This window comes from Filicampus tigris, chromosome 7, assembly GCF_054856515.1.
Source record: "Filicampus tigris isolate MCC_2025a chromosome 7, RoL_Ftig_1.0, whole genome shotgun sequence".
In the NCBI taxonomy this organism is placed as follows: Eukaryota; Metazoa; Chordata; class Actinopteri; order Syngnathiformes; family Syngnathidae; genus Filicampus; species Filicampus tigris.
Genome location: NC_141223.1, coordinates 14,060,079 through 14,087,836, shown reverse-complemented (window position 1 = coordinate 14,087,836; position 27,758 = coordinate 14,060,079). Strand labels below are relative to the sequence as shown.

Below are 27,758 nucleotides of genomic sequence, written 5' to 3'. Positions count from 1 at the left end.
CCCCAAAAATGGGTAGTTTTGTACAAAAGAACCCGAAAAATTGACTGTTTTGTACAAAACAATGCCACAAAGTAGGTCAAATTGACCCAATTTGTGTATTGGTACATATTTTTACCCACGTTGTGTTATTTTTAACCCAACTGGTTTTAGAGTGTAGGATGTTTTTCAATTATGCATGTGGGAAAAAAAACCTCCTTTTCCTGTAGTAGGCCAGTTTTCACTGCAGGTAGCTGCTTATCTGCTGTCACAGCAGCATGTTTAGGCAGAAAACTAGAGAGGTCTGGATTAGTTTTGTCCTCTAACTTTGGTACCTTTTAAAGTTGGAGTGCAATCTTTGCTATTGTAATCTTCAACTAACGTACACTACAGCTACCCATTTAGGCAGCAGCCTATTTGGGAATGAATTAATTGTGCTTTCTGCTAGTAGAGAAAACCATCCATCCATCCATTTTCAAACCGCCTTTCCTCTCAAGGGTCGCAGGCATGCTGGAGCCTATTCCAGCTGTTGTCGCCAGTAGGCGGAGTGCACCCCGAATTGGTTGCCAGCCAATCGTAGGGCACACAGAGACAAACAAACATCCGCACTCACAATCACACGTAGGGACAATATAGAGTGTTCAATAAACCTACCATGCATGTTTTTCAAATGTGATAGGAAACCTGAGTACCTGGAGAAAACCCTCGCTGTCACGTCGAGAACATGCAAATCCCACACAGGAAGGCCGCAGCCCAGATTTGAAACCTTGGCCTCTTTTCTGCGAGGCGGATGTGCTAAACAGTCGGCCACATTGCTGCCTAGTGAAAACCGCCTCGTTTAAAATGCCCCAATCTATCCTCTGACTTTTCTTCAGCTGCACGTTGAGGCAGTAGTCTATTTGGCATTGAATTATTTGAGCCTTCTTTGGGGATAATAAGTTTCATGAAATCCACTGTATCCTCGCATATCTATTTTTGGGGGGAGGGAGGGGGAAATGTCCCCCTCTTCCTGTTCAATTTCTGCTTCTGCAGCAGCCTCTTTAGGCAGAAAGTCAGTTCGGTTGGAATGAATTTGACCTTCTGCTGGTTGTTTTCAGGTATTCTAAAATCAACAAGGGCGGCACGGTGGTCGACTGGTTAGCACGTCCGCCTCACAGTTCAGAGGTCGTGGGTTCGATCCCGGCTCCGGCCACCCTGTGTGGAGTTTGCATGTTCTCCCCGTGCCTGCGTGGGTTTCCTCCGGGTACTCCGGTTTCCTCCCACATTCCAAAAACATGCATGGTAAGTTGATTGGATGCTCTAAATTGGCCCTAGGTGTGATTGTGAGTGCGGATGTTTGTCTCTGTGTGCCCTGCGATTGGCTGGCAACCAATTCAGGGTGTCCCCCGCCTACTGCCCAAAGACAGCTGGGATAGGCTCCAGCACGCCCGCGACCCTTGTGAGGATAAGCGGTATGGATAATGAATGAATGAATAAAATCAACAACTCTTCCTCTAATTTTGGTACCTTTCAAAATGCAATCATTGCTTTTGCAATCTTCCATTTAGGCCGCAATATACTTGGAATTCAATTAATTGTACTTTATGCTGGTAACTTTTGGTAACTTTTTTTTTCCGGCTGCAAACCAATATGGCTTGAGCCAAGCGTAACCTTTGCTAGTAGCTTCAAATATAGAGACAATATAGAGACAAGAATGTCCGCTTTTTTATAATGTGCATGTGTTGTGTTGTTGTCCTCAGTGTGCACCTGAAGGATTTGTCCAATATTAGCATCAGGCTGGTAATTACTGACTCTAGATGGATGGCTGAATATTAGCCAATATATTAGCCATATGTTGATCAGATGGTAATTGCATTAAACATTTATGGTCATTACACAAACCGCTAAATGTCCTTACACATAAGCAGTCAATAGAAAGAAGAAAGAAAACTATTTGTGTCTTGTGTAACACACACACCAACAGGCCTTCACATCACTGCACGCATACAGCTTTGTTTAATGTAATGGTATGTGGCTTTGAGGGATATCTGACAGAGCTAGAAATCCTTGTGACAAATGGTGTCTCCAGGCCAGACGACCTGGTCCTTGAAGTGATTACCGGTAACCATAGATGGAGAAGATCAGAACCAACATTTTTGACTAGACTTATCTGACAGCACAACACTATATATGTGGGTGTTGCATCTTAGGCAGCGCCCTTTTCTCACTTCGCCCCTTTGGGTGTGAGTGCTCGCGAGGTAAGAAAAGAAGCCCAGATCTGACTTTGTCTGATTCCTGTATTTCAGAGACTGAAAGAAATGGACGAGCAAATTCAATCAACTGGTGTGAATCTTGATTTACATTGGATGCTTTCTTGAAAGATTAAACGAACACGCGTTGAAAAATGGTTATTGTCTGTGAATTAATAATTGAGCTTACATCCCAAGTGAGTGACCGGCTGAAATTTTCCAACACACCCAAGGTAGCATCTTATCTGGCTGTCAGTGCAGTTGTTACAGAAGCAAAAACAAACCGGACAAAGGATTGTCACGCCCGGTAGCAAAAGATTTCATTTGTTTTGTTGTTAGATTTGAAGCAGGAGGAAACTTTGGGTGAATGTGACCTGCAGTGCAAGTGCATTATTTAAGCTCTGCGCTTGTGCATCTTTGCCCTAGCCAATAATAAATCAAAATGGTCTCTCCAGCAACTTTTGACAAGCTGACACTGTGACACTATGCTCTGGATCGACAATTTACACTAAATTTGATATAAATCCGATATGACGGAATATCACAAAACGTGGCTTGGTCTCAAACCCAAAGCCTAAAGGTTTGGGCTATGATCCAATTCCCTCTCTGCACTGGTTGCTGTCAGACGGTTTTATTCGACCGCTTTTTCCCCTCCCATTTTCTCTACTATCTGGGAGCTGTCAAAGCCTGAGGGGCTTTCCTTGCAGTTTACTCAGCTATGCTTATAATTGGACTCTGTCAACAATGTCCAGTGCCCATTTCTACACATGCCGAATTTTGACATGGTGTTTCTTGGGGCATTCCAGGTAAATTTCTACAGTCAATTATCTTTCAGTTATGTGTAGGTGTGTGTTTTTGTTTTTGTTTTTTTATGTTAGTTGTAGATGGCAAGGAAGGTGAATTTTGCCATAGTTAAATTATTTTAGTCCGCCTTGCAAATGCAAATAAGCTATCATTTATTAAGTAACAATTTCATATAAAAGTTAAATAAAATTGTAGCCAAATAATAGAAACATACAGTTCTTAAATATAAAATGCAAATGTATTAAACATAGAATTGAAATACAACTGAATTGTACTTAGGCAGTGATTATTCCACCTATAACTAGAGAGTGCCCTTTTAGACTCACTGCTATAAGGCACTGCATTATTGACTTCCAGTTCATGGTCAGAATGATTCCACCGAACTTCCACAGCACCCCGTTTAGGCAGCAAATGATTGTAGTAATTTAGTAAAGATTTAATTGATTGCACGTTCTGCTTGGAAGTGCTAAGTGTAGTAAACTCTACAATAGCTGCTGTGATACAAGTTCATAATGATTCCACAGGAAACCCTGTTGTTTTACATGCATTTGAGCATCTATAACTGTTTTTTTTTTTTAATCTGCTGATATTATTATTGCGAAAACTACTACTAATCAATGCATCTCACTTTGCCTTTTTTGGGGGAGATGGTTTAAAATGGTGTTGGAGCATCTTCGCTAGCTTCCCGTTTAACTGTTATGTCTACAGCTGCCAGTTGGGATTGAATGAATTGTGCTGGCACTCACTAAATAGCAAAATTGACTATATCTTCATCTAACTTTGATTTAAATTAAAACGTGTCACTCAGCTTCTCCTGCTGTCTCCGCTTTACTTGCTGTGTCTAAAGCTGCCTGTTTAGGCAGTAATCTGTTTTGGATTGGATACAGCACTGTGAAATTCACAGTATGCTATTTTTATTTATTCATTTATTATTATTTGTTTTAGTTCTGGTCCTAGAGAAAAATCTGTGTTGCTCTTTTTATACTTGTGATGTCTATAGCTTCCCGTTTAGGCTGCAATCTTTTGTTATACTATTGAATTCATTCTGCCTTCTTTTTTTCAATATATCTTCCTTTAACGCTTTAAAATTCCACCTGGCATTTTTACCCGAACGCCTAAAAAGGTGCACCCAAATTAAATTTTAAGATGTACTTGAAATATGTCCAAAATATGCGGATCTGATGAAGATATGTAACGACTGCAGCAGCTAACGTGGCTTTATGGTTGTAAGGCTTGGTGTGGACTAACTATATTACTGAATACATTTACTTGACCCTCGTGGACGTAATGGGATCATCTTTGATGGATTATGACATTGTTTTGGACATTTATGAGGCTGAAATGGTGAGTTCCGTATTTTTTGGTGTTAGCGATTGTCTGACTTAAATGCTCACCGGGCCTGCAGATATGATTGTATCTTATAATGCTTGGTATCATTAGAATCTGCGGAAACTCCGTTTTCTAACCATCATGTCCAGGCATGTTTTGAAGTTGTTCTATTTTGAGCGAATATAGAATGTCTCGCGGCGGGCGTTGGAATCTTAACTGTGGTATTTTTTTAAAAGTCAAATTTAAGTTTCAATTCAATCCTTGCCTATGTTCAACTACTGTATTGTATCTTCAGCGACCCATTTAGGCAGCAATTTTAGATGTAGTTGAGATTAAATATTGAATATATTCGCCCTTCATTTGTTATATTTACTTTTTGATCAACTTCCCTCGCTTCCTGCTCTGTTCAAATTCTGTTACAGCAGTAGCACGTTTAGTCAGCAAACTAATTACAATTTGAGGTAAGAGACATCCACGATGGCTCCAGTGCGTTTTGTCTCGGAAAACATTACTCAGTTCTTGTTTTAGTACAGACTCTAAAACAGCTGGGTCAAAACGAACTAAATTTTGGGTCAAAAAAGGACTGATTCACTACTTGGGTAAATATGACCCAACTTAACAACCCAGAAAGTTGGTTTCAGTTGCATATGACCCAGGTTGGTCAGCCCATTTATGACCCAAATTGTGATATTTTTGATGCAATTCTTATTAGAGTAGATTTTTATCACAACTAAATGTGTCTTTGTTCTTTTAAGATGAAAACTTCTCTTGATACACAGTATTTGCTATTGTAACATTATGACTTTCCCCCCTCAAAAATAGGGAACTTTTCAATTACTGTGGAATTTAGGGGTGAACAACAATCATATTTAACTGGCATTAGGATTATGAGGACCTCCCTGAAAACATTTCTTGCCTTTAAGGGGCCCTAGGAGCCCAACTATTAGAGAAGTCATCACCTCCTTGTTTATATCAACTTAAGATGGCAAATTGATAGACGGGTTCATCAGGCCTGTCCCTATGGCATTTATCAATACTGTACAGCGTTGTTTACACCCCAGTGTGACATGAAAAGCATCCAAATGGGGGTCAAAGGTGACCCTTGATGGTTGAGGTGAAATTCTACATGGTACCAGAGGGGACAAAACACAATAACATGGACGGCGTGTGTTCATTAACGCCAACAGTTGCACGGTGACGCAAACATAAGTGGGACAGCTGCGACTGTTGCTTTGCCGTCTGCCCTCTTTGACTGCATAACTAACCTAAAAGAGCTATTTTTCTATTTTTAAACGCGCCCCTGCCCTCCCTTAATCCAGCTCAGTAATATGGATGATACTTCAAACCAGCTTTTGATATATTTGCGGCTCACTTTGACCTGCCCTGCTGCACTGCTGCTCACTGTGGGTGTCCTCTCGCTTTTCATCATCGCTGCTGCAGACTGATGGCGGATCATGACCGGGCTTGTTGTGTGTCAGGAGAATGTTCAGCTGGGGTGGGACGCTGAAGGAAGTTACTGACATCTTAGGGCCTCGTGTGATGAGAGGAAAAGCCCCACTGCAAAAACTCAAACCTGACCAAGATTAAATGTCAAATCAAGTCAAAATAGGCCTGTTGTTTGTTTGCCACCTATTTTTACCAGGCAGTTTTCACTTAAAGATCCCTTGAAGATCCTAGTAAGGCATAGAGATGTTATTGCGAGTTATGAATAAGTTAACTTCGAATGCTAACTAGCATAATTACCTGTAGGTAGTATAAATACACCAGTTTTAAGACATTAGTTGGGGGTTTTGAGGTGAGTTCCATTTACATGTTTTAAGAAATCTTGTCAAGGCAGCCGTGACCCTGAACAGGATAAGGGATATTTTTACAACAAAAAAAAAAAAAGGATGAATGGATAAGTAATAGATTCATCATTTGACCTGTCTCAATTTGACCTGCAACATAGCAAGAGTGCTAACATGTCGGCCATTGTTAAAATAAACAATAACTCTGCGGGTTAAATTGCACCATAATCATTTCATTCAAAATAATATCCAACCTCTCTGAGAGTGTCAGTGTATGTGAATGCAAGTACATTTTTACTCTTCTACTGGCAGATATAGTCCACATTTCATTACATTTTTCTGTTTGTATGTACTGAATTTCTTTGCTTATTTGTACGTCAGATTGTCTCAATTAAAGCTAAAACACGTGATAAATAACGCTCATGACGGTGTGCAAACTTCAACCACAACCATAAACACGTATAGCCACTTTTCTGAGTGTTTATTATCTATAAGTGCATTTGCTAGTGAATGCCATTATGTTGTGTGGATGTATATAAAAGTGTGGCTCGAGTGCAGACACTGAGATCTATACATTTCCCACTTTTTTTCGCTTATATGTCTTTTTGCACATTGTAGGGCATGGCAAACAAGTTAAAGGATATGGATTTATACAATTCAGTCGTGAGCAGTTCTCGCCAAAAGAGGGAGACAAAGCTTTCTACTTGCATACCCTTTTCTTCTGCACTCGTCTTTGCCTTGCCTTGAAAGCAAATACGTTATTATAAAGGGGAATCTATGCACGGACAAAAAAGAAAATATGATGGATGATATCAAATTGACGCATCAGTTGAAGTGATGAGTTTTAATCTCCTCTCTGTGCAATCACATTCCTTCCTCGACGGCGACCAATAGGCTGCGAGGGGGGCGCGGCTGCGCTTTACTCCATCCAAGAGCAGTGAGCATGAAGTTTGGCTCGCCAGTGCACAGACGCTGCGGGAGAATGGTGCACCTTGGTGGTGGGGGCTGCGCGGGGCCATCTTCAACTTAGTTGTGTGCGTGCTCGTGTGTGCGTGTGCGTGTGTGTGTGTGTGTGTGCGCGTGGGTGGGTGCAAAGTTATACCGTGTCTCCTCTGTGCAGTTCCAAATGGCTGGAATCTCTCCTCCGTGCGCGCACGCGTCTGGCGCCGCTTTTCTCACGCTGGCGCTGGTCCTCACTACAACGAGTGACGCGCAGTTTGGAGACCATCACGGACTGTCCTACGCGCTGAGGTCCGAGCTTTCCGAGGACACAGTGCTGGTGGCCAACAACGGCATCCGGGTGCCTTTCGGGAGGTCAGCATTTGTGGACCCTATCAACGACCTGGTGATTCAAGTTCATCCTGGTGACAGGTGCAGCATCACTGTCCTGGACAATGACCCTCTGTCCCAGAGGCCTGGGACGTTAACCCCCAAAAAGTTCCCATGCGAATTTGGCCCCAATGATGTCAAGTATTCCCACTTTGGCTCCCGGAGTCCAGCCAGGGACCGGGTGAGATTGCAGCTCAGGTACGACACGCAGACTGACACCATTGTGATCCCTTTCATGATGGAGGTGGATGTGGTCTTCACGCAGCTGGAGGTGCTGACCAAAAACATGCCGCTCACCGTGGAGAAGCTGCTGGGCACCAGCAACCCCATCAACAGCCGTGTTTTGGAATTTACATTTGACAGGCAGGCACAGCGGTGCAGGATCTCCCCCCTGTCCAGTGGAGGCGTGTTGCCCAGGTATGGAGTCCTGGTGGACGAGAGCAGCCTGGCTACGGGAATGACTGACTGTGATGAATTCATCAAGATGAACCTCCACTATCGACACACATTTGCTTTGAAGTCGCCGAGCAGAGATTACATCCCCATGGTGGTGGAGCTTCATGACAAGGAAGGCAACCTGCTCAAGCAGGAGTTCTTCCAAATATTGGTAAGGATTAAAGGGGGGGAGGAAAACACACCGCCCAAACCTAGCTTTGTGGCCATGATGATGATGGAAGTGGACCAGTTCGTTATGACAGCCCTCACCGGTGACATGCTGGCTGCAGAGGACTCAGAGTCGAACCCCGATGAGTTAATTTTCAACATTACGTCGCCGTTGTCGTATGAGGAGGGCTACATTGTAAGCACGGATGACAGGAATTTACCCATAACCTCCTTTTATCAGGGTGACCTCAAAGACTTCAAAATAGCCTACAAGCCCCCCGCGGTGGATTCAGACAGCGAGCGTATTTTCCAGCTGGAGTTTGAGGTGGTGGACACGGAGGGGGCCGTGTCAGACCCTTTTGCTTTCATGATTGTCGTTAAGCCCATGAACACTTTGGCCCCAGTGGTGACCAAGAACACCGGACAGTTGCTGTACGAGGGACAGTCCAGGCCACTGTCCAGCTCACAAAATCTAGAAATCAGTGATGAAGACAACCTGGACAAGGTCAAAATCGCGGTGATCGATGGTCTGAAACATGGGCACTTAACCATCTTGGGGTCTGGTGGGAAATTTTTTACGCCAGCTGACCTCAACGCCGGCCAAGTCATTTATCAGCACGACGGCAGCGACACTTACAGCGATAACATAGTTTTTCGAATGACAGACGGCTCGCACGAGGTGGAGTTTCTGTTCCCCATCAACGTCGTACCCACCGACGACGAGCCACCAATAGTCAACGCCAACACCGGCTTGGTTCTCTTCAAGAACCAAATGATGCCCATTTCCTCCCTCATGCTCGGCGCAGCAGATATTGACTCAGAGGACTCCACCATCAAATTCACAATGCAGCCGCCCTTTTCCACCATCGGGCAGGTGCTGCTACGCCAGGCTGAGGCCCCGGAGGACCCGTCCACATGGAAGTTCAATAATGAGGAGGAAATGTATGAGAAGGCGGTGACCGAATGGCTGCAGAAGGACGTGACCGATGGCAAAGTGTTTTACAAGCATGTTGGGCCACACAGCACCAGCACGCTCATGGATCAGTTCATGTTCCGTGTTCAAGACGACAACGACCCCCCCAACCAGTCAGAGGAGAGCTTGTTCGTTATCAAAATCCTCCCCGTGGACGACCTCCCGCCTGAGCTGCACCCAGAGGCCGCGCTGCAAATGACTGTGCACGAGTATCAGCTCACGCACTTGCGGAAGAAGTTTCTACGCTACACAGATCTTGACTCGGAGGATCGGGACCTCAAATACACCATCGTCCAACCTCCGACGGACACCGACGAGAACAGTCCTATAGTACTGGGAGCTCTGGTTCTGACCGAAAACCCCAAGGTTGAAGTAACGACTTTCACTCAGGCCCAAATCAACCATCACAAAATAGCTTACAAACCACCCGATCTGGAGCTGGGAATCACCACTCACGTTTTGCAGTTCAGATACACGGTGGAGGATGTTTCAGGCAATCGCGCCAATGGTGTTTTCACGATATTCCTAAAGCCTGTGGACAACAAGCCGCCACAGATTACCAACTCTGGATTTTCAGTGCGGGAGCGGGGCGCACATACCATTACGAGTGCTGAGCTGTATACCTCAGACTCAGACACAGACAGCAAATTGATCACTTTTACTGTTTCTCAGCCTCCCCTGCACGGGCATGTCCAGTTCATGTTCACAGACATGACGAGAGGAGATGCTTTTAGCCTAGAAGACATTGACAACGGTCGAGTTTCTTACAGACACAACGGTGATGAGTCAACATCAGACTCAATACAAATAGACGTCAGCGATGGGGTCCACGTGGTCCTGATTAACATTAAGATTCACGTGAAGCCAATTGATGATGAGACCCCATCTGTCAGCCTCCCAGCAGGTACAATCGGCTCCTCTATTGATGTCCTAGAGAATGGGGCAACTGAAATTACCAGTAATGTTATTCAGGGGAGAGATGAGGACACGGATGACCTCCGTTTGACCTTTATTGTGGAGGATCCGCCGTCGTTAGGTGAAATTTTGGTCCGAGGGGTCCCTTCGGCCATGTTCACCCAGGCCGATATCATCAACGGCCATGTGATCTACGCCCACACCAGCGGTGAATTGGGTTTCACCACAAAAGAGGATATTTTCAATTTAACACTGACGGACATGTCTGACGAATGGACAGTGGGAGGTAATAAGATTACTGGTGTCAGAGTGCATGTGACGATTCTACCACTGGACAGCCAGGCCCCAGAAGTCTTTGTTGGCAAATTATTTTCCATCCTTGAGGGTGAGAAGAATGCCATTCAGACTCATCATATCAGCGCAGATGATATTGACACGCTCGTCGAAGACCTCCTATGCACCATCATCGTGCAGCCGACTTCGGGATACGTTGAAAATATCTCCCCGGCCCCTGGCTCTGAAAAATCCAGATCTGGCGTAGCCGTCAGCGCATTCACCATCAAGGACATTCAGCAACATCACATTTACTATGTTCAAAGCATCCACAGAGGAGTGGAGCCGGTGGAGGACAGGTTTACATTCAGATGCTCTGACGGAATCAATTTCTCAGAGAAGCACTTTTTCCCCATTTCCATAATCCCAGCTAATGACGAAAAGCCAGAGATTTACATGAGGGAGTTTGTCGTCATGGAGGGCATGAACATAGTTATTGATACGCCAATCCTGAACGCCGCCGATGCTGACCTCCCTTCTGACCAACTCACGTTCATTATCACCAGACCCCCCAGGCACGGATTTGTTCTCAATCAGTTGACGACTGGCACGGTGCCTGTGTCCAACTTCACCTTGGAGCAGATCAGCGAGGCCTCCAGCATTGTGTACGAGCACGACGACACGGAGACCACGCAGGACAGCTTTGACGTGCTCCTCACCGACGGAAGGTTCAGCGTGCAGAAAACGGTGATCGTCATGATTATCCCTGTGGATGACGAGACACCCAGAATGGCGATCAACGACGGACTCGACGTTGAAGTGGGCGAAGTCAAAGTTATCAACGGCAACATTTTAAGAGCCACTGATCTGGACTCAGAGGACAGCACACTGACATACATCATTCGCTACGCACCTGGACAAGGTTATTTGCAGAAAACAATGCCAAACGGCATGCTGCAAAACATTACCGTCGGGATGAATTTCACTCAGGATGAGTTAGACCAGAGTTTGATCATTTATGTGCACAACGGCCAAGAGGGCGTTCGCGACCTCATCAAATTCGACGTGACAGACGGCTTCAACCCTTTAATTGATAGGTACTTTTACATCACAGTGGGCAGCATTGACATGGTATTCCCTTATGTAATCAGTAAAGGTGTGTCCCTGAAAGAGGGCGGCAGGGTCACTCTGACAACAGACCTACTGAGCACCAGTGACCACAACAGCCCAGATGAGCACTTAATTTTTACAATCACCCGAGCCCCAGTACGAGGCCATCTGGAGTCCACGGACACGCCCGGGATGCCCATCTCATCCTTCACGCAGCTTCAACTGGCGGGCAACAAAATCTACTACATCCACACTGCTGACGACGAGGTGAAAATGGACAGCTTTGAGTTTGAAGTAACCGACGGCTACAACCCCGTGTTCCGCACGTTCCGCATATCCATCACGGATGTGGACAACAAAAAGCCGGTGGTGACGGTGCACAGCCTGGTGGTAACGGAGGGCGAGAACAAGCTCATCACACCCTTCGAACTAACGGTAGAGGACCGAGACACTACAGACCGACTCCTGAAGTTCACGGTCACCCAGATCCCTGTTCACGGCCGCCTGCTCTTCAACACCACCCGGCCCGTCACCTCCTTCACCAAGCAGGACCTGAACGAGAACATGATCAGCTATAAGCACGATGGAACCGAGAGTGCAGAGGACAGCTTCTCCTTTACGGTCACAGATGGCACACACACCGATTTCTATGTCTTCCCCGACACTGTCTTCGAGACTCGAAAGCCCCAGGTCATGAAAATTAGCATCCTCCCTCTGGACAACGGTGTGCCGCAGCTCGTGGTGAACAAGGGCGCCCCAACATTGCGGGGTTTAGACGGCGGCCGCCTGGGCTTTGTGCTCACTAGCAAATTCCTGAAAGCAGAAGACCGAGACAGCACCAAGGGTTCTGTGCTCTTTCGGATTACCGGTGCTCCGCAGCATGGCTACCTGATCAACACAAGCAAAGGAAATGCCACTATCACAACTTTCACGCAAGGTAAGAGGCTTTGCACGTCCGTCACATTCTTTAAACTTGACACGCTATGCATTTTTTAAACAATTCCGAACCCTTCAGAGGGGTCTTATTGTCTGTGATATGAGCTTTTGTCAAAATACTCCAACAGTCAAGTATCATACCACACCTTTTTTACCCAGATTGGAATTGTTCCATTTAGAGTAGGCGGACCTGTCCCTGGTCAGGTTTGTTTATAAAATGTTAACAATTCACAAATGGTACTGGTAGTACATGAAAAAATACTTGAGTCTTAACTATGACAATGAACGACAAACGTAGGGAAAGGAAAAGGATGGCTTGTGCTTGGTAAGTGAGTTTCTTCACATGCACTCAGCTCACTTTTTTTCAATTGCTTTTTTTTTTTTTTTAATTGCTGGCAACATTTCCATGTTGTACTAAGCAGCCAAGATGGTGCGTAGTTACTGGGGACGTCCTTGGTTTATGATGAAGTTCCATTTCTATGTAGTTGATCAGTAACCTATGGCAACATTTCTTATGTGCCACTTAATATATTTGTCAATGAGTGCATGCGGTTTCATGCAGCGCACAAATATCCACACGCACCGCATCAGCAGCTTCACAGTATTCAAGTATGTCATTTGTGCATGCAAACTTGTGGCTTGAGAATGGCAGATCTTCGTCCAGCCTAGCTGCCAAGTCATGGGCGTAGAAACTCAGGGTGCATTTATTGTGTTTTTATTAGTTAGCTGAATTGCGACATCAAACAATTGGGCAAAATTATTTTTTGTTTTAGTTTTTCATTTCTAGAAACCCAAAATGTCTTTGTTTTGAAATTCTACACTGGACGGTTGGGCAGGAGCTCCAGAGACTTTGTTTACAGCCATAATTAAAAAAAGAAAATCCTACACAATGCAGATTTAATTTCCACAGGTATTTTGCTCTATTTCTCATTAGGTGCCCGAAAAATGCTGAAAGATTTAAATTTTTCCGCTCAAGAGACTGTCCTATTAAGAGCGCTGAAATATACCAGCGCCTCAGCCATAGATTTCACAGGAGAATTTCAAAGAGAGCCTAATGGATTATACTTACGGGGAATTACTGAAGGTGATTTGTACCATACTGGAGACGCATTTTGTGTGAGCAGACAGGAGGATCACAGGTGTCGCAATAAATAACTGGCAAATATGTCAAAGAGAGAGTGGAGGTCATGTCGCATCGGTGAATTTTGCACACTGCAAGTTACACTGCAAGCAGGCTACATGCAAACGCAGCCATGTGCAGCCGCAGGCTGGCTTTTATTCACCGAGCCACTGCGTTCCCTGAGAGGCCTGTTCAATATTTCACGAGTAAACAGACAGTAAATAAAGACACCGTCTCCTGGGCTTTTTGAAATACGCAGAGATGCTCTTCTATGCATCGATCGCTTTGAAGGAAAAACGCTTGGCCATCAAATATTGAAGATGGCAATGGGCGTAAACTTCCTACTGGTACGAAGTCAAGAGCTGTGAAAGAAGACTGTCGAGCAAGAATGGAAGCCCGTGAATAGAGCGGAATCTATTTTTTATATGACTCCAGGATCGTTACAGAGTGAAGTGAATTTCTTGTCACTCTTTACAATGTGAGTGCTGAAGCACAATTCTATGGCCAAAAAAACTGGCACTAGCGTGTTGCGACGAGGTGAACAGATCCGACGTGAATGAGTAAACAACAAATTCCTGGACAATAATACACAATAATATAACTTTCACTTGTGGAAACAGCACTTCATACACTCTACTTGATGTCAATTAATCGAGTGCAGTTTCCCCCAGACCTTGATGAGCACAGTGGCACATAGACTGGATATCAAAAGTATACACACCCCGGTTCAGATGCCTGGATTTTGTGATATGAAAAACAAATGAGACCAATATAAATCATGATTTTTTTTTTTTCACAATTAACACGTGTTTTTTATTTTGTTATGGTCCAGCGAAACCAAGGTTGAACCTTTTGGCCATCATTCCAAAGGATATGTTTGGTGTCTACACATCACGTTACAGTATGGTTGTGGCCTCCATAGAACTGTCTGTTTTAGCATGAAACCTACAGACCTCTGAAAAAACACAAACAAAAGTCAAGAAAAGCCATTTAGAACATCTGAAATTTCTTTGAGGTTAATCAGAGACACATGAAAGGTGGCAAGTGTGTGCTGACTCCTATTTAACATGACTTATAACCGCTTTAAGAGCGTGTGCACACTTTTACAACCACATTATTTCAGTAATTTATCTTTGCTTTTCTTCATTAAGTTGTACATGTGATACAGTAGATCAAATTTATGGTGGTTTTGAAATGATTTATATTGCCCTCATAATTTTAGATTGAAAATTAGGCATTTGAAAAGGGTTTGTAGACTTTCTATGTTCAGTTTATTTTACATTGGAAAAATCTTACAGCACACCACCCAGCAAAAATGTCTCAAAAATGATGTACCGACCTAGTGATGATCTGCTCTCAATTAAGTCACAAATGTACTTATTCGGTATGAAATTTGGGCCTGTTTACTTACACAATGCTATTGTTGTGTTGCATGAATGGCAACAGGTGCACACAAAGGACAATTGTACCTCCTGCCATATAGTGGACAAGCATTTTTAATTGCTCTGCCTGTCACTGTACATCACTGGCATAGATAAGGTACATTATTTGTTTTGAATAAATAATGCCTTTCAAAGGTTTGTGAATCGGATAAGTGGTTGAGAATAATTACAGTCATTACAAGAGATAATTGCAAGTACAGCACTTTTCCAGTTACCTTTCGCCTACTTTGTCTTTACACTTTGAGCACATTTCAAGGTCAAAAACCAAATGACTGATATTCTTGCAACTCTTTGTTTAGCGGACATCAATGACATGACCATCTGCTACATCTTGAGGAAGGGCGATGATGCCACCAACGACATCTTCCATTTCTCCATCGAAGACAGCGGTAAGTCACCGTTTGCCGGAGCTCCATTTGTCCCCATTAAAAAATAACCGTAATTTGTACGAAAGTCTCTATAAATTTCGCAAATTGTTAACTAAATCAAATTCCCATTTTTAGACAACCTTTACTTAAAGGGACAATGTGTAGAATGTTTAGATTTTTCAATGATCATTCATTTTAATTTCATTTCAACACTATGCAAAAAAATATGCTCGTGCGTGTGTTTCAAAATGCACGCGCTTCCATCTTAGTTCGTTGCATTCTATTAGTTGACCACTAGATGGCACTGAATTCTACACATTGTCCTTTTAAAGTAATTCAGGGTCATCTCGCTCAGACAGGGAAGGAAAGCTAAGTAAGAACCTAAAAAAGTAGCGCCATTTTGTGGCGGTTGATGATGGATTTCCATTCCATTTCCATTGATGGCAATGTAACCCAAATGTGTACGCAAGTTGTGGCAATGATTACTAATGAATTAACAAATTCATAGATAATTATTTTGATAATCAATTAATCGTTTGTACGTCTTGTTTACTTTGATATTGTAAAAATCCTCAAAATGTCAGCCTCTGAACAGTAGATATTCTCAAATCTCTGTAGTCCTCCTTGAAAGATTTATTGCATTGGCCAGCATTTTGTTTTCCAAGTGCCAAAAATATTTGAATGTTTTCTGGGTAATTTTGGGCTGCTGAATCCGAAAATGGCATGAGTTTCTTTGAATTGGGTTTAGTTTTGAGATATAATATTTTTGACAATTAGTTGAATGCTAATTAATGTGCTTTGGCAGTTTAGAAAATGTACTTTTATCATTACTAAGTAGTGTTTGTTCTTTGATGTCACCCGTTTTGCGGGGTTTCTTCCGCCAATATTGCTTTAATTTCTGAGTTTTTGCTTGATTTTCATAGGAATCATGATTTGCATATAAAAGGCTCTCGGCCATAACGATGACAATGAAGGGATAATATAAGGACGTGAAAAGACAGATACAGCCTCATCAGACTTGGAGCACAAAGAGAATACCAATGTCAGAACTTGCGTATTATCAGCACTTTTTTTTTTTAACGGAAATATGGAAAATCTTAAAAACTAGAGCCAAACTGTTAGCCTTGTGTTAAATCAAAATAAGACATTTGCAAACATCTGCTTTAACTTTGGTCAACAATGATCAAACTTTTTGACCATTTTCTGACATGTTACAGACCAAACCAATAACTGAATCCTAATTAACTTGTGTCTGTACGTTTTCTCCACTTTTATTTTGAAATAATGTCTCCTCGATAGATTAATCAAATATAATCGTTAGTTGCAGCCCTGAATTAAGTCATAGTCACAGTAAATACTGCACTGTCAAACCTTTCTAGGCCACAACTGTTAAACAATCAAATAGAAAACCAAGAACAGCGGAAACTGAGAGTGCCTGTTTGTGCTACGTGACAATCTATTCTTTACTTAAATCGTAACCACAAAATGTTGGTGGCCTTGTAAACTGAGCACCTCCGTACACGCCTCTGCATCAAGGTTAAAATGCAGAATGAAGCAGATCTTAATTTCAACAGTGTAAAGCTATGCTCAGCCGCGCTTCATCATGTTTTTTAATTAAGTGTAAACATTGGCTACACAGATGGAAGATTTACATTTAGTTCCTTCGGCTCAGTACGGGCGCGTGGGGAATAAGTACGTCGTGAATTCAGGAACATACATTTTTAATAACCTGGCTTTGCTGTCGACCGTGCACACTCATGCCACCTCCGTGTGATGAACGGAACAATTAGCAAAAGAAGGAGGACAATGAAGCCGAGGCGAGCACGTCGGTGTTGGCGATTAGCCGAAGCAGCGTGTCCGACGGCGCGTCCTTTGGCCACACAAAGAACGAGCTCTGACGGGGCCCCCTCGTTCCCACATGCACCCCCGGCAGGCCCCCTGCGTGTCTTTTCTCATCTCCAGTGACAGACAGGTTGCCAAACTTGCCAATAGTTGCTCGTGGAACCGAATAGAAATGCTTCTAAAAAGTTTGCAGTTAGTTCAGATTCAGATCGCCCCCGATTGATTTCTTATCGTCTTCTTCTGTCACTTCTCACTTTCTCAAGTTTGCTTGGCTGCGTATTTTAACTACACACTGCATCTCATTGATTATGCTTTTTTCCAACCGATTTGCTTTCATTTTGACAACAATGATAGAACAAGACCAACTGCCTTACTAGTGCAAAAATACGCAGTAGTCATTTTCTGTAAAGTTGACTTTTTAATTGAGCAGGTACGCTGGCAACCTCCCAAAATCCCCTAAATGCATTTTGGGTTCATTGAAGACTCAGAATTATTCATACTATGGATGTAAATGCAAATGTAAATGGTTGTTTGACCAGTCCAGGGTGTACCCCGTCTCTCGCCTCAAGGCCGTAAAGCGGAAGTCAACCCAAACATTTTTCAAGAATATGTTCTATGCAAGCCCACTAGTTGAAACAAGGCATTCTGATCAATTTTGCGTTTGTGTAATACGAGTTAATCCATTCGTTTTTAGCCATCTTTGGGGGCGGCCATTTTGTCACTTCTGTCGACTGAAATTGACATCACAACTACTCAGGGCTGAGGTAACGACCGATCACGGCTGACCTGTTTTCTGAAGCTGAGCCGTGGTTGGTCCTGATTGGACGGACGCCCATTTTGTAGGCGATAAACAACAGACGGGAAACTTAAAAAGAAATAGTCATAATAAGCATGTTTGGAAGTCCATTTTTTCCGTCTATGTAATCGTCTATCGTCTATTTTCACGGTGAGGCTTCAATGGCCGCTGTGAGGCTTCCGTTTCCCGTTGGTGGCAGCCGAAGCTTTTTGACAGCTTCTGGGTCCCAAAAGAAGACGTTTTTAGTCTGGCCGCGGTGAGGCTTCCATGCCAAGGCGAGTCTGGCGTGTCAAATATCGCTCACCTTGGGATGCCAGTGAAAGTTGGTCGAAAGTGTTAGACTTAAAGGGAAAAGACAGAAAGTTGGATAGACGGACAGCGGAAGGGTATTCCAGCTGCAGGCGGATTGCGATATTTTAGCAAAATGCCCAGCTCTGTGTAAACCATCTTTAATCACCTCATCATATTATATTACATATCCAGTCCACAACAAATTGACGGAAAAGTAGTTTTTAAATCAGAAGTCAAGAAAACAAGTTTGTTCAACTATTCTTCAAGTTACTTTAATGACGCAAGAAAAAAGTGCTTGCAATATTTCTACATTTTTACTTATTACATATGATATGGCAATTTAAAATTTTGGTACAGATGTTAGGAAGTTCACGTACTTGATTTGCTTTTGCAGGCCACATTAAATTATGTGGTGGGGCAGACACCTATGGTCTACTTATTTTTTTTAAGTAAATTCAAGCGGCATTTTTTTCAATGTAGTTAACTCGTAGATGCTCTTTAAACAGAGATTGTGTGAGATCACTGAGGTTTGGTTTTCAGCTTTGGACTTCAAGGGTTTCCACTGTTACTTTTGCAATGCATACAAAAACGTTTCTACGGGTGCCAAGCACGGAAAAAACTACATTTTCAGTGGCTCTCACAATATAACTGCGGTTAAGCAGTCACAATCAGCTTTATGGTGGCACATTAATGGCTGCAGATAACTTTTGTGGTGTGACCTGTCCACTCAGACTTAAACGCTGACTTCACTGCAGCTTAGGAAGCCGTGAAGAAACTGTTTTTTTTTCTAATAAGATTTACTTGGGCTGTCCTGCATCCCTTGATGGAGCCTCTGGTATCGAGGTGGGGGGGCTGTCAATTTCAGATGAGCAAAACACCTCCTTTTTCCCGCTCCTCCTCCTCTTTCTCGAGCGTTTTAGCGAAGGCGCTGCAATGTATCAGAGTGAGATGACTTTTTATGTCACGACTGTTAGGCATAATGGCTGTAATGAAGCATGGCGGTTAGCAGCGTGTCGAGGATGATTGCTGTAGACCTATAATCGGTATGTATGCGCCATTGGAGTTTAATTAATAAATGATTTTCGTATGACTGGATCAACAGTCACCTTGCATTTCGAATGATGCCCTTAGTTGTGACTGAGTTGTAAAGAGAATGACTCAGCTATGACGGCATGATCCGCTCACATTCGATGACCTAGGCAAAAAAAGCTTGGCAATTTCATGTCAACCATCTCCTGCTTCTGATTAGATGACTTGGGGGTTGAACCGAGTAGTCGACGAGGCAACTCTACTACACCGCATCGTCATTTAAAACTTAAAGTTGGCCAATCGCTAACGGCTATTTTTGGTTTCTCGTTTTCCAGTCGATTGATTTATAGAAGGCTTTCTAATTCTCTGTGACATAGCGAAATGGGTTCTGAGAGTACAAAATTAAACTTGTGGCGGATGAGAATGAAGGTCAGCTTTGCTACCTTCGGCTATTCTGATCACTGTTAGCCTGTTAAGTCTGTTGTGACTGTTAAGGACTGGCGTCGAGAAATGAGTGAAGCTCCATCTTTGTCGTGAACTGAAGCGCTAACGACAATCTGTTCATCAGTGAATTTCTATTATACAGCAAGCACCAACATCATTACACTTGTTTCGCAACACTTATTGCAGTACGGCATATGTCCTCACCGTAGCATGCTGGATATTATTATTTTTTTTTTTAATCATATATGACCTCAGTAACACGGTCACTTGCAAAATGTGCAAGCCTATCCTCAAATGCATATAAAGCACTAGTGACATTGTACCAGAGAAATGCAGAATTTTTGGGATAACTGCAAAGTCCCATCTTATAACAGGCTATGCTATGGAACACAAGACGACACTGGCCAGTTTTGTTGAAGACAAAAACGTCCACGGGGCTTCCCTTAATCACAACAACTACAATCAGCATAATTGTGAGTTGAATTTTTAATCATTATTTGTATTTAGTTTTGAAAAATATCTTTTACGTGCAACCAGTCTTCAATGTGAAAAAGGTCTGGGACCACTTAACTGCTCGAAGATATCTATGACATCATTGATTAATCGACTTTGACTTTCATGTAATGGAGAAAAAATAAATCATAAAAAAAAATGTAAAACATTTTTTTTAAGTTAAAAAAAAAAAATTACAAAAACATCCGCAAATATGTGTGCCGAACTGCAAATATGCATTGACTGTAGTTTTAAGCAGAGATGGGCATTTTACTAAAAATTTGCGGTCCGTTTATCACCATGCACCTACAGCCGGGGTACCCTTCCGCCATCCGTTTGTCCGCCATCAATCGCCTACTGGTCGGTCCATCTATCATTTTAAAGGCACTTCCGTCAGCGATTTAATTTCCTGTTTATCGTTTATCGCCTGCAAAATGGGCGTCCGTCATTGGCGGATATACAGACTGGTCTGTCGGCTAGGCAGAATGTCCAGCTCTGGTTTTAAATTGTAAATTTAGATTTGTGGATTTGGAGTTACATGCCCAGCAATTATAGTACTCCAATAATATTACAATTGTGAGATATCTTTTGGGGAAAAAGTGTATAAGATTTTGCACTTAATGTTGGTTTGCTGTTCAGCAGTTTTGTGCCATCCTTGAATGGTCATTTTTACGCAAGAGGGCCCTTTGCACTGGAAAAAAATGTAGGTGGTTGGTAATTTATTTTGCCATTTGTATCAAAACGTTTGTTCTATTAGGGTAGTAGATCTTTCATACATGCATTGAAAATGAATAATCAAAAATGAAATATATTAAGAGCACATATTTTGCACATGTGCATGTATTTTATCCCTATTTTAGGTGGCATTTTTGTCATACATCTGGCTAGGAAGTTTTTAAGGATCCTATTTGCCCCCCCCCCAGTAGCAATGATGAAAAATGACAGGCCCCTCTAGCATTTATGTACCCAGTCCCTGGACTAATTCCTTAGCAGGAGTTGGTCAAAGCACTGGATTTTTTTCCCCAAATGGGCTACTTCAAACCATCCTAAAACTGGTGTAGCTGATTTTTTTTCTTACTTTCCAAGGGGCGCTACTGAGTGAGTTTTAGGGACTCACTAGCAAACATTTTAGGCACATTGCCATCACCAAATAGTTGATTTATTCCAACAAACTCTATTTAAATAGCTCCCTGAGATTGTCAATCAAAACGGGACTGAATTTCTGCACTGAATCTTATCGAAAGGTTGAACAAGTCGACCTAGTGTTGTGCTCGAAGGGTGTATATTTTAATTAACACACAAGAAGTGACAAGACTGTGGATAGAATTCCTGTTATAACATGTGTGTAAACATACACACAAGGAGATTCCAATGATATGCCATAAAAGGGTGTCTTAGAATAATAGTAACAAAATCACAGTAAACATCCATCCATTATCCAATCCGCTTCTCCTCACAAGGGTCGCGGGCGTGCTGGAGCCTTTTGCCGCTATCTGTGGGCATTATTGGGCAGTAGGTGGGGGACACCCCGAATTGGTTACCACCTAATCGCAGGGCACGCAGAGACAAACAACGATTCACACTCACAATCAGACCTAGGGACAATTTAGAGTGTCCTACGATGCATGTTTACGGAATGTGGGAGGAAACCGGAGTACCCGGAGAAAACCCACCCAGGGCAGGCACGGGGAGAACATGCAAACTCCACACAGGAAGGCCGGGGCCAGATTCAAACCCAGGACCTCTGCACTGTGAGGCAGACGTGCTAACCAGTCGACCACCAGGCCACCTCACAATAAACAGTGCCTTTTTAATTCAACCCAAAAAAATGCTCCCGGCCTGGCTTTGGAATATTATTCATTCCTATATATTTACATTTTTTTGCTTTGCCTCTATGTCCCTTTTACGCTCAGCTGCTCATGGTGACTGAGGCGATTTGTCGTTCCTGTCAAATATGTGAATGAGTCACGGCGGGCAGGAAATACACACGCGTTAATGACTCCCACCGGGGAGGTTTATTTTTCTACCTGCGACCGGGCTGATCGTTTCGTGAATTCCTCCGCTTGGCAACTCTTGCCGGGTGCATGATTGTGTTGGCGTGATGAGGGGCCTGTACTGTTTTTGTAAAAACATCACAGCTGGATGTGGAAGTGATGAAAGCCTTCTTAATGGCTATAAAAGTATCCTGCTTTGGGAAAGAACTTGTGGTTTCTTGCTGCTTCTGTGTAACTCGTCAAGAGGTTGCTTAACCGCAGACTCAAATCCCCCCACCATGCCCCTCATTCAAGTGGGCTTACTTGAACACACATATACACACCTACCCACGCACGCACACGCACGCACGCACACACACAAGACCGGACTGACCTGCTAAAGTGTTTTTGGAACAGCATCCTCATCTGCTCTGATCCCGTCAGTCAGCATTCAAGATGCGATTACTGACAGACATGCTTTTTATTTGGCTTGTGACGCTTAGGTTAGGTAAGTGCATCGCAGGTACACGTTTGAATTAATACATGGCACATGCCACAGCCTGGTGTACGAGTGCTTAGTACGTCTGCCACGCTGTCGAAAGGTTCTGGGTTTGAATCTTCGCTGAATTATAGCTTTCCAATCTGAATGTGAGAAGCCGAAATGGCTACTGTATTATACACAATATATGTTTCTTTTACAAAAATATTTTGGAAATGTAAAAAAAAGTGTGTTCTTTTCTATTATTTGCATTTTATGGTTGTGATGTATATTTTTAATGAAATATTACAAAAGTAATTGACACATTTTGCTCGATGATTACCTTGCATAGGTATACCTAATGAAGTGTCCGCTGAGCTTTCAATCGCCTTCGCGTTTCGCTTGCCGTGTGAATTTGATCATCGTGTACTGTAAATGCTTGTGACACCTTGTGGCACACTTAACTCCACTCCCAACCCCCCACCCCTTCCTGTCAAACCCAGCTAAGGTTGGAGGGGATTATCTGCCTCACCATAGCGTGCTGCAGCACAGCAGCATTATGGGTGGGCAGGAATTTACATGTATATGTGTGAAACCATATAGACTTTGCGCGTGTGTTTGTGTGTTGTATTACCAACATAGCATCCGTCAGTGATGATTCTGCATTTTCTTTGTGCTTTTCTATGCTATTATTAATTAAATTGTCCACCTTGGCTCCTATCTGGCTGCGGATGACATTCGTCCATCCTTGGCGGCAATGATAGGAATTAGACGTTTGGAAAAATGCTGTAAAGTGAGGGAAAATTACACACCCCCTCCACCTTCCTCTGTGTTTGCGTCTAAAACATCTGGGAGATGATTACAGAGCTGTTCCTGTGTGACAGCTGCTTTACTTTAAAGAAAGAAAGGATTACAAGCTTGTTAGTTTTGTAGGACACACACTGCGGGCGCTGTGTTGCTAAGTTGGAGTTTTATACTTTGCTCACTTTTTCGACAGTGCAGCGACACTTATTGATAGTGGCTTTGTTCACCGAAGGTAGTTCTTGAGTATCTGAACAAGATGTACAATTGGGGGTCTTTGTATTGTTTTGTATTCATGGCTTCAAAGGGTTTTTCATACAAATATTAATACATGCACGATTTTTACCTGGGTGGCACGGTGGATGACTGGTTAGCATGCCCGCCTCACAGTTCAGAGGTCGTGGGATCAGCCATCCTGTGTTGGGGGTTTGCATGTTCTCCCTGTGCCTACCCTGAGTGGGTTTTCTCCGGGTAGACCAGTTTCCTCCCACTTTCCAAAAACATGCATGGTAGGCTAATTGGACACTCTAAATTGCTCCGAGGTGTGATTGTGAGTGCAAATGTTTGTTTTTCTCTGTGTGCCATGCGATTGGCTGGCAACCAGTTCAGGGAGTACCCCGCCTGCTGCCCAAAGACAGCTGGGATAGGCTCCAGCACCCCGTGACCCTCGTGAAGATTAAGAAGTACAGTATAGGAAATGGATGGATGGATGGATTTTTACACATTTATTAATCTTCTGTGTGCATTTATCAGAGCTGTGCATTCCACCTATGTGACGGACAGGTCCGCCTATCCGCCTATGACGGACACCCATTTCGTAGGCAATAAACAATAGATGGGGAAATTAAAAGAAATAGTTGGACCAAGCATAGTCGGAAGCCCATTTTTTCGCGTCTATGTAATCATCTTTATATATGTATTTTTTTTTAAGTTGGTAGTCGGAAACGACAATGGAAGCCCGTTTAAAATGTTAGTCGGACCGGCCTATAGGCGATTACTATTTGGTCCAGCCGGACAAAATGGCGGATAACTGGACGGCAGAATGGTATCCCGTCTGTAGGCGATAATCAAACTGCAAATTTTTAGTAAAATGCCCAGCTCTCGCATTTATCATGACTTATCATTTGTAAATATTAAATTCTGCTTGTGAATTGTTAAATGTGCGTTTGTGGATCAGCGGTCACACGCACTTATTGTTGAGAGAAACGGCACGCACAAACCCTCCTCTTTTGTTTTCAGTTTTGAAGGTAGCCCGTTAAGGCAGCAAACTCATTGCTCCTTCGTGTCTTTACGGGGTGTCAACTCTACGTTTGAACATCGAATGGACCAGATTCCATGCGTCTGATAACTCATGGTCAATGCCAGTTTGCGCAACTCAGAGTCTGCATAGGAATGCTGCTACTTGGGTGCAAGCTTATAGCCGCAAAACTCATTTGTTGTCTCAGCAGCTTTTATTAGCGAGTGTGAGGGCCCGCCTTGTTAGCTCGTTCCTTTTTATTGCACCTTTGATGCACGTGTGATTTGCTGGCTGCTCAGCGGCCTGAGCGTGAAAAATGGATCAACGCCTAACAGACTCCAAACAACGTCATTTCCCTCAGCTGCAGATTAAACAAACCCCTTTGTTTATGACAGCACACTCACACACACACCCCCACACACACACACACCCACACACACACGCATACACACACACAAAGAGAATAATTACATTTCGGCAGAGAATAATCACATTTTTATTGCTCGATTATGAATTAAGTATTATCATTGTGGCTCCATTATAGGTTTCAATTTCACGTTATAGCAGATGTCTGTTAGTTTTATGATTCCTCTTCTCTATTATGAATGCAGATTACTTTTCATTCATTTTACGGGCCTGAAAATGTTTATGTATCAGAGTTAGGTCACAATATACACTGCGCAATTGAATGAGCTGAGTGATTCACAGAGGTATTCATTTAACAGTGACTTTTAGTATTATTGCACCTAGTACAACTACGCTGTATCATACCGACAGGTATTTTTCCCAAGTGTAGTTCTACACCACCGCAAACAGAAAACCCACAATAATAAAAGTGACTTATGGTCTGAAAAAGAAAAAAAAAATTGTTGTATACAGCAGAAACTGTGAAAGTTCACTGGCCAAATTCGGTATTCACCCAGAGTTTTTCGGGACAATTAAGTTCAAACTGCCATCATGTATTATGTGACAGCAGATGTAACACTTGAATTGTTGAAACAGAATATGTCGAGTTTTGAGAATGTTCACAAAATTAGAATAGCAAAATATAAAACAAAATATTTACTGGGCTACATGTGACACGGACACCTACAAGTACCGGGACAAGAAAAAAAGAGACCGGGCTTGGAGAACCATAAGCGAGGAGCTTATGATAAATTGCACTGTAAAAATGTTTGTGAAATCAACATTATTATTCTGTAAAATCATGACATCAAAAATCTGTAATACGAATAACAATGAATCGGTGTGTATTTTAAGGCAACATATTGTAAAGAGCTGTAAAGAGCTGGGTACCCTTCCGTCGTCCGTCATTCACCTTTATTTCTGGGGGGAAAATATAATAAACAACTACTGGCTGGTCCAGCTCTAATTTTAAGCAAGCGTTTGTCTGCGATTCCGACTAAACTTTCACTAGCACTAGATTTTAAACGGGCTTCCATCAGCGTTTCTAAACTCTAAAAAAAAAAAAAAAAAATCGACCCCCACGCAACCGCCCCCCACCCACACGCCTTTTGTGTGCACAGTGACCACAATCTGTAAATGTAGCTGTGTGTCATCCATTTGTCTGACTGGAATATGGAAATGTTGTTGTATGCCTTGATGAGCCACTTGTCTGACTGTGAGCCTTTCACCCGAACACGCTGCTTATATAGAGCTGTCACCTGCACTGCTTGTTTGTGATTCGTGGCCCTCGTCTGAGAATCGGCCATCCAATCAGTGCGCTCATGGGAGGGCTCCCGCATACAATGCAAGTGAGAGCTCTATATAAGCAGCGTGTAAGTGCTCCCAGTCAGACAAGCGGCTCATCATGGCACACAACATTTCCAGGTTCCAGTCAGACAAGCAGAGCACAAAACACCTTCTTAAAGGTGTAAAGCCATGAGTGATGAAATAAAACAATCAGACAACTAAGCCTGTCCGTTAAGTAGATATTATTATGAAACTTAGACTTACCTGCACGACCCACCATGGTCCATCTGCAACGAAGCATCAAAGGGATCGCTTTAAACAAACAAGCAAACGTAATCCAGTGAACCTTACTATTTTCACTCGTTATTGTCTAAAAAAAAACACCTAGACGTTAAATAGAGGCGACAATTACACAACACAGCTTCCGCAGAACGAGGAAACAGAAGTAGGTTTGCTATACTTCTGCAAACATACCGGTACATGCACTTATCAAACATAGGTTGTGTTCAAGAATGGCAGTGTATTTGTATTTGTGTATTTGCTGTTTTCACTGCTTCAAAATGGCTAAAATTGCATAAAAATTACAGACGAAGTGGGGACGGACCATTACTATTGATTTATGTATATTAGAGGATGACTAAGCATGTTGGCATTGTAGTTTCTTGCATTAATCTAAAGTGCAGGTGCCATTGTAAATTCCTACTACCAAGTGCATTACCTCCGGAAAGATTCTCAGCCCCTTTTGAACTGAAATGCCCTCAATTTCACCAGCGGGGGAAATCCTGCCGGCCTCCGTCTTGAACTTGCCAAAACCAGTGTACTGCGGATTACGTTCTCCAGGCCCGGGCTTGTTCCCTGGATGATGATGATACGTGTCGTCATAGCCGCCTTAGGATATCGCTCGAGCAGAACTGAGGTTCCTCAAGCACCGACTCTGGAGAAAATTCCTCTTCTTTGGAAGAAAAGCTCCGACCAAGGGGGAGGGAAGGTGTGCTGGGGGTTGTTATTTGCTTCAAGGCCAGAGTCTTCTTTCTTTCTGTCTGTCATTCTACCATGGCAACAGGATGCAATCAGAACACTTCAAACATGTTCAGGCAAACTGAAATGTAAAAAACAATGGGACATTATGGGTATAATGCTAAAGTGTAATGTGCTTGGACCAACACTAGGTTTGTTTCTGTCACATTTTTCACAGATTGCCCAGACCGCTGCAACACTTTATAGAGGGGTCGTGCATGGGTCATGAAAAGAGCTCATTAAAGGTGCAGATACCGGAATTTATTTCCACCTGTTTTACACAGCCCTTTCTCCAAACTGGCGTAAAAATGTGCTGACCTTTATTTGCATTTGACTTTATAAGACAGAAATTGCCGAAGCATAGCCTTGCAAGTGAGTAACAGCTGTTGCGGCTTCTCGTACTTAGATAAATAAATGTGTGACTAGGTTATTTCCAGGTGTTGAGAGGGCGTGGCCAGTGTTTTGCGTGTGTT

At 43.0% G+C, this 27,758-nt stretch overlaps 1 protein-coding gene across 1 annotated transcript in view; it reads left to right on the top strand.

Annotated features, from left to right (window-relative positions):
* Positions 1 to 4,163: 4,163 nt before the first annotated feature.
* frem2b (FRAS1 related extracellular matrix 2b) overlaps positions 4,164 to 27,758 on the top strand; it is a 106,206-nt gene continuing 82,611 nt past the window's right edge. Inside the window, exons 1-3 of the mRNA XM_086036173.1 lie at positions 4,164 to 4,352; positions 7,245 to 12,264; positions 15,125 to 15,214. Coding sequence (XP_085892299.1) covers positions 4,296 to 4,352; positions 7,245 to 12,264; positions 15,125 to 15,214 — 5,167 coding nt within the window. The 5' untranslated portion in view covers positions 4,164 to 4,295. The remainder of the gene's footprint in view (positions 4,353 to 7,244; positions 12,265 to 15,124; positions 15,215 to 27,758) is intronic.